The sequence below is a fragment of the Equus quagga genome, chromosome 7, assembly GCF_021613505.1.
Source record: "Equus quagga isolate Etosha38 chromosome 7, UCLA_HA_Equagga_1.0, whole genome shotgun sequence".
In the NCBI taxonomy this organism is placed as follows: domain Eukaryota; kingdom Metazoa; phylum Chordata; class Mammalia; order Perissodactyla; family Equidae; genus Equus; species Equus quagga.
The window spans coordinates 37,652,409-37,665,980 of NC_060273.1; the positions used below are offsets into that span (position 1 = coordinate 37,652,409).

At 59.6% G+C, this 13,572-nt stretch overlaps 1 protein-coding gene across 3 annotated transcripts; it reads right to left on the bottom strand.

The window, feature by feature from the left end:
- Positions 1-75: 75 nt before the first annotated feature.
- GIGYF1 (GRB10 interacting GYF protein 1) lies at positions 76-13,537 on the bottom strand. Of its 3 annotated transcripts, none has more exons than XM_046666064.1 (28): positions 10,874-13,537; positions 9,466-9,708; positions 8,597-8,748; positions 8,458-8,517; positions 8,232-8,342; positions 8,007-8,136; positions 7,808-7,903; positions 7,537-7,648; positions 7,263-7,422; positions 6,889-6,929; positions 6,500-6,670; positions 6,036-6,289; positions 5,797-5,905; positions 5,189-5,326; positions 4,900-5,000; positions 4,533-4,704; positions 4,255-4,421; positions 4,036-4,136; positions 3,834-3,950; positions 3,596-3,696; positions 3,296-3,378; positions 3,063-3,203; positions 2,754-2,981; positions 2,298-2,482; positions 2,036-2,196; positions 1,789-1,952; positions 1,573-1,702; positions 76-1,479 (listed from the first exon to the last, which is right to left on the bottom strand). In XM_046666064.1, exons 5-28 carry the CDS (start codon positions 8,264-8,266, stop codon positions 1,427-1,429), a joined length of 3,150 nt encoding a protein of 1,049 aa, XP_046522020.1. In that variant the 5' UTR covers positions 8,267-8,342; positions 8,458-8,517; positions 8,597-8,748; positions 9,466-9,708; positions 10,874-13,537; the 3' UTR covers positions 76-1,426. The 3 variants fall into 3 exon arrangements, with proteins under 3 accessions (XP_046522020.1, XP_046522019.1, XP_046522021.1); XM_046666063.1 differs by having other exon boundaries at positions 2,298-2,485; positions 10,874-13,536; XM_046666065.1 differs by having other exon boundaries at positions 2,298-2,485; positions 7,314-7,422; positions 10,874-13,535.
- Positions 13,538-13,572: the final 35 nt, after the last annotated feature.

A 13,572-nucleotide genomic window follows, 5' to 3' on the forward strand; every position in this document is an offset into this window, starting at 1 on the left:
TCCTGCCCGAATACTGCGGCTCTGAGAAAGGGGGGGGAGGGGAAAGGTGAAAAAACCAACCAAAAAATGAAAAAAAAAAAAAAAAAAAAAAAAAAAACAAATGGAGACAAACCCAGGTAGGTTTGGGAATAAGAAGTCGGTGAGCAGTAACAGAAGGGCCGCCTCCCCCTGACGCGGGAGAGACAGACACTTCTAGTCTTAAGCCCCCACCTTAGCCAACATTAAAAACGCATTGGGGAGCAGGGAGGGGAGAGGCCGCTTGCTCCTCTCCCATTTGGTCAATGGAGGGGTCAGGGCAGAGCTGCGTGGTCCACATCCCACACAGATGGCCGCAGGTGGGGCTCTCTTCTACCAGCCCCCGCACCGCAACCCGAAGCCAAGCTGCCCACTCCCTTGGCCTCCCAGGCCCCTCCTCTTGCCCCTTCACAGGAGAAACAAGTCAAGTGGTGCCTCTCTCTCCAGCTCCTGGAGGAACTGCTCCACCTCTGCCTCGCTCAGGGTTGAGGCAGGGGGCACAGCAGGGGCTTGTGGCCCAAAGAATACATTCATGTGGCAAGGCAGGGAGCTGGGGCTTTCAGCTTCACACCTGGCCATCCCCCGAAACGGCAGCGGTGGGGGAAGCCCCACCAGGGCCAGAGTGGAAGTCCGGCCGCCCGGACAGCCAAAGGAGGTTGGCACCTACCGGCCCTCTCCTGTCTAGCCTGGCGGCCAGCACAGGCCAGCAGCCCGGGGGTCTGAGGCGGCCGGCCCATTTGTGCAACTTGCCCCCAAAGCAGCAAAGCCCAGGGGCTACTTTGGCCCCCCCCCTGGCGGACACCTCTGCCACAGTCACAGCAACAAGGGAGCCGTTCACAGCTGGTCCGGCCGGCGGGGCTGAGGGGGCCTCGCTGTGCAAACTGCTGGCACCCCAGCTTCCAGTTACCCCAATGGCCCACCGTGCGGGGCAGGGAGGGTAAGTGCAGCCTCGGGGGCCAGGCAGGACAGGTCCGTGGGGCCCAGGTCCCCACTGCCCCAAAATAACAGTGTGTTTTTTCTTTCAGTCTCCTAACCTTTTTTTTTCATTGTTTTTTTTCTTTTTAAAAAAAAAAAGGAACCTCTGTGGACCTTCCATTGTCACCCCCACTATCCCCAGAGGGGGAAGGGGTGCTTAGAGTCTAGCTTTTAACAATTTTTCTTGTCTCTCCTAACGTTTTCTTCAATGCTGTTTAAAATTTTTAAAAAAAGGAAAAAACCCCTTCCCCCCAATCTGTAAAGTGCCTCGTGGTGGGTGAGTTAAGGTGCATCGTGTGGTTTGTAACAAGTGCTGGGGACCCTGCCCCTGCTTCCTCCTCTGCTCCTTGCGGGGAGCCTGCAGGCTGGGGACCGGAGGGTCCAAGCTGCTGCTGCTGCCCTGGCCTACAGCCCAGGGGCTGGTGGGACGGGCTGGTCAGTAGTCATCCACGCTCTCGATCTCACCAGAAGGGCCGTGCAGGGAGTACCCTGAAGCCGGGGAGAAGCCGGGTGTGACCACTCACCCAGGCTCCTGCCCCATGCTCAGGGAGAGCCTCCTTCCTGGCCCCAGCCCCTACTTACCCAGGATGCTGGGGTCTGAGTGCAGCATGAGTGCCCGCCTCTTGGCCTTGCTGCCCTCCCCAGGGCCAAGTTTGGTGCTGTGGTTGGTCTGAAAGGCCGTCTGCAGGGAGCTGCTGCTCAGCCAAGCCTCCTGCAAGGCACCAGAGATGGAGGGTGAGCCAGGAGGGCAAGCCAGGAGGACACCCCCCGCCCAGCCGGGGCTCGGGGAAACCTTACCTGCTGCTGCTGCCGTTGTTGGCTGGCTTTCTGCTTGGCCCTCCGCTCCAGGAATTGTTTGGCAAATTCTTTGGCTTCCAGCGTGTCCCCCAAGCAGGAACGGATATAATCGTGGACATCGTAGGGGGATTCCACCTCCTTGAGGATCGCTACAGCCATGGGCACTAAAGAACAGGATAGGGGTGGTGTCAGGGTCCACTTGATGCAGCCCAGCCCGGCCCAGCCTCCCAGGGTCTGCTGCCTATACCGTCCAGGCTGCCCGTGGTGCTCAGCGTGTGCAGCATCTGCTCACACCACTGGGTGAAGCCATCCTGGGGCCTGGGGATGCCCTGCAGCAGCTTCAGCAGCTTCTCTTCCTCCTCTGTCTTTTTGCGCACAGGCCGACCTGACAGGTGGCTGTACGAGTCACTGAGCGGGACAGGGTGAATCAGAGACAAGAAATCAGCGCAGGTGTTCCACATCCTTCCAGCCCTGGCCCTCGCCCAGACCCTGCAGGCCCTGGTGGGTACCTGAGAGAGGGGCTGCTCCGGCTGTTCTTCAGGCCCAGGCTGCGGGCCAAGCTCCCGCTGCTCTTGAGGGTGTCCTCCCAGAGCCCCAGGCCACTGCTGCTGCCCCCGCTCTTGTCGGGCCCGCCCCACAGCGGCCCAGCCTCAGATACCCACTGGTTCAGGGGGGCAGTGCCCAGGCCCCCAAGCTGCTACAGACGGCAGGAAGTCAGGGTGGCCCAAACAGGGACACACACACTCAAGAGAGCTAAGTAGGGAGGCTGGTTTAGGTGGGATGGGGGGAGCAAGGTGAGGGCCCCAGACAAAAGAGATCCTTCAGAGCCAGACACAGGCTAGCACTCGGCTGGAAGCTTTGGGCTCAGCGACGCCCCACCCCAGGGTCACCTGGGAGCTGAATGGAAGGGGTTCCCGAGGGCCTGAAAGGTGCCAGTCAACCAGGGAAGGGCCCAGCCTGCTCACCACACGGTGGTTGGGGGCCTGGGCCCGCGATGGCTCCCGAGGCGGCGGCTGCTTATGCAGCTGCCGCTCGCCCTCCAGCTGCAGCTCGAGCAGCGTCTTCATGGAGAGCCCCTGCTTGGCCAGGCCAGCCCACAGTGGGGGCGGGGAGCTGGGCGCAGGGGGCACGGGCACAGTGGCCACTGCCTGCTGCTGCTGCAGCAACTTCAGGAGAAGCTCCTGCTGCCGCACCTGGACAGGAGGGATGCAGTGAGGGTGCGCGGCCGGGCCCCAGGCTCAGGCTGGCTGGCCAAGGGCTGGCAGGACCCCCACCTGCTTGCGCCGAAACAACTCCTCTTCCTCCTGCCGCCGCTTCTGCTCCTCCTGCTGCTGCTGGCGGCGCTTCTCCTCGCGGCGCTTGCGCTCTTCCTCCTCCCGCTTCGCCCTGAGCTCCACTTCTCTGCGCTCTTGGAACTGGCAGGGCCAACGAGACCAGACGTCAGACCTGGGGCACCTGGCCTTCCCTGCCTCAGTCATGCCCTTGATGCCCAAGGACGCCTACTCACTTTATGTTGCAGCTGGAGTTGTTCTAGAATTGGACCCTGAGTCGAAGAGTTAATTGGTATGTCCCAAAGACTGGCCTCACCGCCTGCAGGAGGCAAAGGCAGCTGCAGGAGGGAGCTTGGGTCCCCTGGGCCAGAGCAGCGGGAGGGATGGAGCGCCCCGTACTTCCTGCTCACCTGGAGCCAGCCCGGCAGGGGCGGGGGGTGGGAAGGCATGCTGGAGATGGCAGGAGGCATTGGGACTCAAGAAGGGCCAGGGAGGGAGGGCTCAAGGGCCAGGGCAGGGACTGGCTGGCCACACACCTGACTGTGATGAGGCTGAGGTATGTATGTCCCAGAGGGGGCCCGAATCCGGCACTGACAAGGACCGGTTCATCGTCGGGAGCAGGTTCTGGTCCCCACCTCTAAGGAGCAAAGCATTGATCCTCAGCACCCTAGACACAGCTACGGTCTGCCCCATCTCCCCCTGTACACATCCCGAGGGCTCAGACACACACACAGCCACACAGAGATGCGATGAGACGAAGACCAGCCCACAGACCTGGGGGGTTTGAGAGCTTGGAGCTGCTGCAGGAACGCGGTGAGCTGCTGCTGCTGCGGCGGCGTCAGCTCCCCCAGGGCTGCCTTTTCCCGGAGGGCACACTGCGGGAGCTGGCGGCTGCAGAGACGCACCCAGGTGTTGGGGGGCCGGCCACATGGCCAGGGCCTGGCCCCACAGACAGTCCCTTCCAGGACCCCCATACCTGCTGACCAGCTGAAGAAACTGCTGGTGCTGCAGCTGCTGGTACAAGGCCGCCGCTGCCAGCTCCTGTTGCTTCTTCAGCCGCTCCTGGTCCATGTTTCCCTGAGGGAGAGGGACAGCATTCCTGCGGCTCCAACCTTGTCTCGCTCTGCACCACCCGCTGCCGGCCATCAGGCTCCCGCCTCCCCTCCCTGCTCCACGCCAAAGGGGGTATGCTCACCAGCAGTGGGGGTGGTGAGGGCCCCGGGGCGAAGGGCACGCGGCCCCACATCTTGATCACCTCACCCAGTGGCTGGAAGCCCTCGTCACAGCCCCGCTTCACAAGCAGAGCCATGGAAAAATAGCCCGCCTGGAACCACTCCGCCATCTCCTGTGTTGTGAAGGGGCCTGGGCAAGGGAAGGGGGATTTCAGTTAGAAATGTGCACCAGAGAAGCCCGGAATGAGAAGGGGGGTGTCCCCGTGCCCCCTCCTGCATGACCCCAGCTCCACATGGGCACCTTGGATCTCTCCCTGGGGGTCCTTGTAGAACCACTTCCGAGCCGCGCCGTGGCTGAGGGGGAGGGCAGTGGCAGCTGCAGAGTGGCGCAGGCCCTGGGCCTGCATGGCGGCCGTGAACTGCTCCTCCTCCAAAGAGCTGTCCTGCAGGGAGGCCACCAGCTTCTCCGCCTCCTGGAAGCCCAGGGAGAGAAGGCTCAACCGCCCAATCCCAGCAACACAGGGACGGGGCTGGGGCTGGGGTCAGGGGCTCACGTCCTGGATACAGCGGGCAGATAGGGAAAAGCCTGGAACATGGGCAGGGACAGGTGGAACGGCTCTCTGTGCCCAGCTGGGGAGGAGCCCTAGAACCTTCTTAGGCCCCCACACCTGCTGCAGGTGCTTCAAGCCTTCATCATCTTCCAGATCTCCGGGTGGGCCAGGGGGCGAGCCCCCCCCAGGACTCAGCTGCATTCCCCTCATATCGTCTCCTAGAAGGAGCGAAGAAAGGAAGGTAGGATGCGGGGTCTGGAGAAGGAGGTAAGGCAGTCCCCTATCCACCCTCAGTCCAGAAAGCTCTATCTCTAGCCCCCACACACCTCCTTCCCACAAGGAAGGGGAGCGTTTGCCCCACCAGCCCCTGGCTCAGGGAAAGGGTGGCCCCGCTCTCTGGTTGTACCTTCAGCGGCCGGCAGGTCTTTCTCCCCAGCATCATCACCTTCGCCATTGGCTCCCCAGAGTGGGCCCAAGGTGGGCAGCGGGGAGGGGCCGCTGGGCTGCTCCTCCTGAGGAGGCAGAGGGGTCAGCTCCTTCCCACCTGAAAGAGAAGGGGAATTACCAGAATGCAAAACCGAGGGCTGGAAGGCCTTGCAAGTGATTCAGCACAAACCCTCCATTTGTGGCCAGAGCCTGGGCCTCTGGATACTGAGCCCACCCACTTAACTTTGGTCAACTCCCCTAACGTCCAGCACAAACCCACGGTGTACGTTTACTCTTTCGCCCCTAAGATACTGGGCATGTGACCACGTCACTGTCCAGGGCTGTATATGTAGTACTAGAGATGTAGTACTGTCTTCCACAGATTCTTCAAGGGATTCTCAAAGGTCATTTTAATGATGCTTGTTTCACTTGACACGCTGCCTTTAAGACCCAGCCCTGTTGTTTCCGGGTTCCTCCCCACATCTGTCAGCACTGGCTGTCCTCGAGTTTCTAAGCAAGGTGGACGGACAGCCAGTGTCCAGCCGAGGGACCCCTCAGGCTTCATCCCTGCCCCACCCCCAGGCGTACCTGACTCGGGCCCCTCCTGGTCCAGCCCTTCTGGAGGCTCCTCCTCCTCCTCCTCCAGGCCCTGGAAGTCGAGCTCCTGCTCCTCAGGAATGGGCTCCTTGGGACCCTTCTGCATGGGGTTAGGGAACACAATGGGGAGGTGAGGGGCAGCCGACAGATGGGAGGAGTGAGAGGACCCCATCAGGGCAGGTTCCCACCAACCTCTAACAGAAACCTTCCCCTCGCCTCCTCACAGATACCTTGAGAGGCAAGAAGGCCCCAGAGGCATCGAAGGTGCCCATTTCTTCATCCTCATCGTCCAGGCACCACTCGGGGAGCCCATCCTTGTCGTCATCAAAACCGTCAGGCCCTCGGCACCTCCGGAGGTGAGAGCTGCCTCCCCCACCCCGCCCCTCCTCTTCACCACACCCTCCTCGATCCCCTCGCAAATCAAATTCAAACTTGCGACGCCGGTCCCCATGTTCCCGCCAGCCAGCAGAGCGGGGGCCACCATCTGGACAGGAAAAGTTGGAGGAGAAGGAGAATGGGTATCCCGGTCAAGCCAGAACGTCCACGTTTTGCTGCTCCCCAGGACCCCCGGGCACAGCGGCACTTGCAGGTGCCCCACCCACCGCACTCCAGAGAGCTTTTTGCACCCTCCGCCTGGCGTCCCAGGAAGTGCCTGCCACCACTGCCCACCCCACCCCTCTGGCGCCCATCTCACCAGGGCTGGCTGAGCGCCAGCGGTCTCCATCTCGCCGGGGTCCTGCCCCAATTCTCCAGCTGCCCTCTTCCTCTTCCTCTTGCTCCTCTCGGAGAGAACGCCAGTTCTCGCTATCTGAGCGGGCATGTTCCTTCCGAGGGCCAGCCCCTCCCTCCTCAAACCCGGATCGTGCTTAGGGGCGGGGAAAGACAGAGTCAGTGAACTCAGCCCTGGTCGCTGGAAGACTCTTACTCTAAACCTTCCTGGTAAAGAGGAGCCCAGCTCCAGGCCCTCCTGCCCCACCATCTCCCCCAGGAAACATCCCCCTTAGTACGGTCAGCCATTTCAGCCCTCCCCCCGCCTCTCAAAGACCTCCAGGGCCTGGCTACTACCCTCGCCACTCTCCATACCTCCATCCCTCCTGGCCGACTTCTCAAACCGCCTCTCGCCTCTGCAAGAGGGAAAGATGCTGGTCAAAGGAGCTTCCCTCCCCACCCTGCAGGAGCTCTGCACACCTTGTCCTTTCTGCCCGGGGCGGGGGCGGCGGGGAGTGTTACAGGGGACAGAGAAACTGGGAAAAGTCAGGCTTGGGAGGGATCCCAAGGGGGCACAGAGAGCAGAGTGTCCCAGGACAAACAGGTACCATAAGAATCAGAAGGAAAAGGGCAGGGCCACGGGGACAAAGGGCACAGAGAGAGACCTGACAGGGCTTATCTGGTGGGTCTCCTGCCGTCCTCTACTGACAGACCCAACCCTTCCCCCCCAGGCAACCCCGGGACCTAACCCCAGGGCTTCTCTCTGCTCTGCCTCGATGCCACCTCCTTCCAGCCTGCACCTGTCATCCCAACTCTGGCTACGCTGGATCTCCCGGGGGTTTCGGCCAAAGGCCCCGTCGCCTTCCTCAATGCTTCTTTGGTAAAAGCAACTGTCACCGCGGCCACGGCCTGGAGAAAAGACGAGAGGCACATGGGAAACCTGCCAGATCATCTCTCTCCACATCCTCAAGACCACGAGCCCCACCTCTGCCGGCCCCCAGAACACACCAGCACCCCTTCTACCTCGGCTCCGCGTGCTGCCCCTGCCACGGGAGGTGCCACCGAGGGGGGGGCCAGCCCCTTTCCCCATCAGCCTCAGCACGGCCACACTGTTCACTGACAGGGAGAAGTTTCTCTGAGGAGGGAGCCAGGGGCAGCAGTAAGGACCCAGGCACCAGACTGCCCTGACCCCTGTCCAAAACTGCAACCTCCACCACCTGTCTGCCCAACCCCAGCCCCTCACCAAGGTGGAGACCCAGCACCCCGACCCGCAGCTGCCCCAGCCCAGCCCCACCTGCTCCTCCTCAGTCAGGGGCTCCAGTGCCAGGGGCTGCAGTGGCTCCTCTTGCAGCACCGCAGCAAACTCCTTGTCCTGCAGCTCATCAGGGACCTGTTAGTCGGGGCAGGAGGGCAGAGATACCACATGCTCCTGGGTCCTCTCCACTGCTGAGGCCAAACGGGCAAGGGAGACATACCCCTCCCACTCCCCTCACCTTGTTCTCCTTGACGTAGAGGGCCAGCATCTCCTCTCTGCCATAGCGATAGTCAGCCAGCTTGTATTTGGGCATGGCAGGGGATGGGGGTGGGGAGGTCACACTGCCACCGCTGGAAAGGGCCCTCAGCCTAGAAAGATGACACAGGGGAAGGAGAAAGATAGGCGTCTGAGCAGCCCTATCCTTCCAAGTTTCTCCATGCCACCCAAAGCACACCTGACTCACCACTCAGGCCCAAAGTTCAGGGTCTCTGCTGCCATTGTGGGGCTGTGCGGGTGCTAGAGGTCAGAGGGGCTGAGCAGAGGAGGGGGGACCTGGCGTTCTCTCTCCAAACACCTGTGGAGCACAAGGACATTGGGCCTTGGTGGCAGCACACCCCAGAGAACCCCAAGAGAGTGAAGAATAGGTCCCCACCTGGGTGGGCACAGTAAGAGGCTCTAAAAGGACTCACGTAAGCAGCCACGAGCCACTCACACCATGAGCTGACCAAAGAGTCACGGTGGGGACAGACCTGGGGGAGGAGAGGACACAGGGCAGCTAAGGCCCTTTCCAGCTTCTGCAGGGGCACCCTCCTTCCACCCCAGACTCACCTGGCAGCCTTGCCCCAGGAAGCAGGGAGGGTGGGGGCTGGGCTCTCTTCAGGCAGGGGCCTATGCTGGAGTGAACCAGGGTCCCCAAACTACTGGATGTTGCTCTAACCACAGTGGTGCCGGGGAGGGACCTTCACATCCGGGAAAAATCCCTAATGAGAGATGAGGGGAGCAAGGCGGGGTTAAGTCAATGGGTCAGACGGGCCTCCCTGCTTCGGGCCCTCCTCTTCCTGCGCAACAGGGGGACTCCCAGCTGCCTGGAGGCTGCTGCTTGTCCAACACAGGGGCCCACGGCCCCTGCTCCTCCTCATTTGAGTCCCCCCACCTTAGGCCTCAAGAGCAGCTCATCATTCACTCAGCAAACGCTGAGTGGGGTGCTGGAGGTGCGGCAAAAACACGCAGGCACCTCACTAGGCCCAGCTCGCTCGCCGTGTGGCACAGTATCTGGTAAGAGGCTGGTTCAGGTATGCACGGGTGTTCAGGACAACGATGAAACGAAAACAAGCAAACAAGCAAAAAAACTCCCTGGCACCACAAATATTCTAGAGAGAGAAAAGGTGAGTTATGGAGAGAAGGGTTAGAAACTAATCTGGAAGCAAAATTACTTCCCTCTTGAAAATACTCAGGGCTGGCTGCTTGGCAGCTAGAATCCAGGGGTTCAGTTTGGGAAGAAACCCAGCACAAGGGAGGCAGGGGGTGTTCCTGAAGGACCCGGGCAGGCAAGTCCAGCTGCGCCCCCATGGGCTGATGGACCAAACAGGACTCAACCCTCAGACTCCTTCCCCAGGATCAGGAGAGGCCTGATTGTAAGGATGAAGGCCAAGAGGGAACATGTTATCAGGGTACAAGCTGGAAGGAAGGCTGCTCACCATAAAGCAGAAATAAGGGCAGAGTTCCTGAGGCTGACAGAAGCAGCAGCGGTGGCAGTGACCTGTCCCTCTAAAGAACAGCGGAAAAGGCTCTCAGGAGGTGGCTCATCCCTGGTGGTTCCAAGCAGAGGACGGCCGGGGCAGGGTCCCAGGGAGCTGCACGAGGGCTGCCCTCACTGGCTCGGGGGTAGGCTGGACCGGAGTGCCTCCAGGGTTCCCATCAAACTCCGCGACTCCACAACTCTGGAACGAAGAAGGGTTTCCACCAGAGGGGCCAAGGGAAAGAGGCTGTCACCTACAATGGCAGACTGGAAGACGAAGCTAACTCTAGGACAGACAAAGGACCCACTCCCCAAACCCCAGCATCCCAGGGCGAAATGCAGCTTTGGGGACCCTCTAGAGTAGGGCTGACCTCCCGGGGCATGCACATCTCTTCTACAACAGCCCCGGCTGGACATTTCTGGTGATGGAGCGTGCTACGGCACACCCGGGCGACAGAGAAGAGAAATCAGTTGAAAAGCTCTTCCTTTCCCTGGATTCAAGGAGGCCTCAGGACAGCAGAGTAAGGTTAATCCTTTCTACACTACAACCTGTATGTAATGTGGTCAGCAGATGCATCTGGAAGACGTTATGCTAAGTCAAACAAACCAGTCACAAAAGACCCAATACTCCTCTCATATGAGATCCCTAGATTCAGGGAGAGAGAGAGTAGGATGGTGGGTGCCAGGGCTTGGGAGCCAGCAGAGTGGGGAGTTGGTGCTTAACAGGGACAGTTCCAGCCAAAACAGGGAAGATGAGAAAGTTCTGAGACGATGGTGGTGATGGTTACACAACAATGTGAATGGATTTAATGCTACAAAACCATACACTTAAAAATGGTTAATGGGGCCGGCCCCGGGGCCGAGTGGTTAAGTTCCAGCGCTCTGCTTCAGCGGCCCAGGGTTTCACTGGTTTGGATCCTGGGCGCAGACATGGCACTGCTCATCAGGCCATGCTGAGGCGGTGTCCCACAAGCCACAACTAGAAGGACCCACAACTAAAATATACAACTACGTACTGGGAGGATTTGGGGAGAAAAAGCAGGAAGAAAAAAAAAAAAGATTGGCAACAGTTGTTAGCTCAGGTGCCAATCTTTAAAAAAAATGGCTAAAATGGGGTACGTTATATTCTTACCAGCATTAAAAAAAAAGGTTTAGAGAAAAAAAAGACATTCGGGGATAGCTACTGCATACCTATGTGTTCCCCACTCCAAGAAAAACACCTCACATTCCTTTGAACAAACCTCTGGCGAAGCTGCTCAGAGCCGCCTCCAGCTCACTCCAGAAGAGGGGCTTCTAGAGGGACAGAAGAGTCCCGTGGGCGTGGAAGGCTGCTGTGGGGACAGGGGACAGCAAAGGGGACCACTCACCCTCCCCCCCTTCCAGGGAGCAGCAGGGCGGCTGGCCGCGGTGCTGTCTACTTCCGGCCTTCCCCCTTCTGTCCTGGCTGTAAGGAGCAAACCGAGGAGAAGCGGCTCCCAGGTGAGAGGCAGAGACACTGCAGAGGCAAGAGAGACGCAGTCAGGGCAGAGAGGAAGCAGGGGAGCAGCCGGAGAAAACGGCCATGGCTCTGGGCAGGTCCAGCCAGAGGAGGACCTGGTCCCAGAAGCTGGTGGCTGCCTGGTCCTTCCTCAGGCTAAAGGAAGCATGCATGGCACCCTGGTTTCCATCCCTCCCAACAGGTGTGCATCTTTTCCACATGCTTCCTCGAAGCCTCGACAGAGGCGACTCTGCTCCCCAGGGGACATCTGGCAATATCTGGAGACATTTCTGGTTGGCATGACTGGGAGGTACCACAGGCATCTACACTTCCACACTTTATCTGGGTTGAGGCCAGGGATGTTGCTAAACATCCTACAGTGCACAGGACAGCCCAGCCCCCGACCCTGCAACAGAAAATTATCTGGCCCCAAATATCAACAGTGCCACGCCTGGGAAACCCTCCTCTATGCCCCAGCACAGGTAAAGCCTAATCTCTGTTTACGTGGAAGAATGAAAGAGAAGAGAAACCAAATTTACTCCAGTTCATTCTCCCCTCTGAAGAGCAAGGAAATCACCCCTAATTACACTGCCCCATGAGAGAAATTTGAAATCCTGCCAGGAGGGAAATCCTCGAGAAAGGAACAAGTTTACAAAAAATTGACTTAAGTTTCTCTAACACAACTCTCAAAGCCAAGCATCTGTATCCCTTTACAGTGAAGGAAAGAGCAGGAGAGGCGGCAGGCAGAGGACAGGGGCAGCAGCCTTCCCGGCTGCTTGGTCTAAGGGTCTCTTGGAACTCGCTCCAGCTTCGCCCCTACCCCTCGGCCCACCCTCGGCATCTGTCTGCCCATCCACCTGCTCCCTCCTCGCCCTCTTTTCTCTCTATGGCCTCAGTATACCCTCATTCCCTTGGCATCTGGATTATTGCTATTAAAAGGCTGCCCCCTGCCGGACTCAAGGGGAGAGGACACACATTGGTCCTGGGTGCTCACAACAGGCTTGAGGGAAGAGGAGGGGGGGCCTGTTCTCTGGGGTTCAGAACTCACGGGAGAAGGAAAAGATCTAGAGATGGGGCGGTTCCAGTACACGCTAAGTTAAGAACATCATTTCCTCATTCCATCACCCCTAAAATTAGCCCCCATCCAGAGCAATGTGCCTTGGCACAGAAAAGTACCACTATTAACAGAAGTAGAGGCCCAGATTCCCCAACATTTCAGAAAGCACCCAGCCCCAAGCCTTTTGGAGGTGACTCCACCCTTTCTCAAGATGGAAAGAGTCTCTTGGCGCCGTAGGACGAGAACTCCGAGGCTTAAAAAGGGGTGCAAGCCCGCATGCCTCCTGGGGGGTGGGCTATCCCAGCTCTCCACTCTGAGCCATCACCACAAATAACGCCCCTTGGCATCTGCCTACTCGTTACCAGTTTCAAAGGACTTCCACACTTTACCTCATTTGATCCCTCTGCCCACTTGCCCAGTCTTGGGCTCCAGCCAGGGAAAACAAGGAAGGGAGGCTGCAGCTGCCCAGACAGAGGACCCCGACGACCCCAAACACTCTATCCCAGCCTGCAGAAGCAGAAGCGGGTGCAAAAGCAGCAGGAACCACCCCAAACTCACAAGCACACTTTGTGAGTTTTAAACCATTTTCAATTTCCCGTTAGAATTTTTAAAATCCTTCACATAGCCACCTCCTCTGCTCTAAAATGGGGCTATTTTTTCTATCCCAAATTCCAACCACAGAGGTAAAACCGAAGGCAAACTGGGGTCGTCTAATTCATCAAATGGCACACAAGACTAACGCATCCACTGGCTGAAAAAGCCAGGCCAGGGGTCTAAGGACCCACTTGACCGTAAGCACCACGCGGGACCCTTGAGGCCCCTGGTCCCCAGGCCACGGCAGCAACGCAAAGTCCAGATCTGTCCCAAACCCTTGGCAATGACATGCTAGACCCACAGTCTAGGAAACAGGACTGGAGCCAGGGTGAGGGTGGGGGGCCTGGGACCGCACAGGGACCAGCACAGATGAAGCCAGACAGCAAACTCCCACACCGAGTGGGGAGTCAGGGGACCCGCCTGTTCGTCCCCACGGGGCTTCAGCCGCAGAGGCAAGGGGTGGGGGGCTAAGATGCAACTGGCGTGTGAGCTCGGAGGGGCGGCCGAGAGGCTGCTGATCCTTGCGAGGGCAGCCCCCGAGAAGCCAGAGGGGGGTCAGACCGGCAAGGATGGACGAGAGAAGGGGCCAACAAGTATTGATGGAGCATCTCCCCGGGCCGGGCGCGCTGCTGGACCAGACCCGGCGGCATTCGAGCCGTGACCAGGCGAGAGGCGCGAGAGGAGGGTCTCTCGAAAGTTAACTTGAAAAAATCATCAAAGGCCAAGAGTGCGGGGCGGGGGCTGCAGCATCGCGGGGGACGCGCTGGGAGGGGCCCAGTCCGGCGACGGGGAGGAAGGAGACCCCAATGACCAAGCACCAATGACCAAGCGCTGGAGAGAAACTGAGGCGAGGACGCGGCCGGGGGGCTCCGGCGGACGGGCCCGGCTGCCCCGGCAGCCGAAGTCCCGGCCGCCCGAGCGGAGCCGCAGGGCCCGGC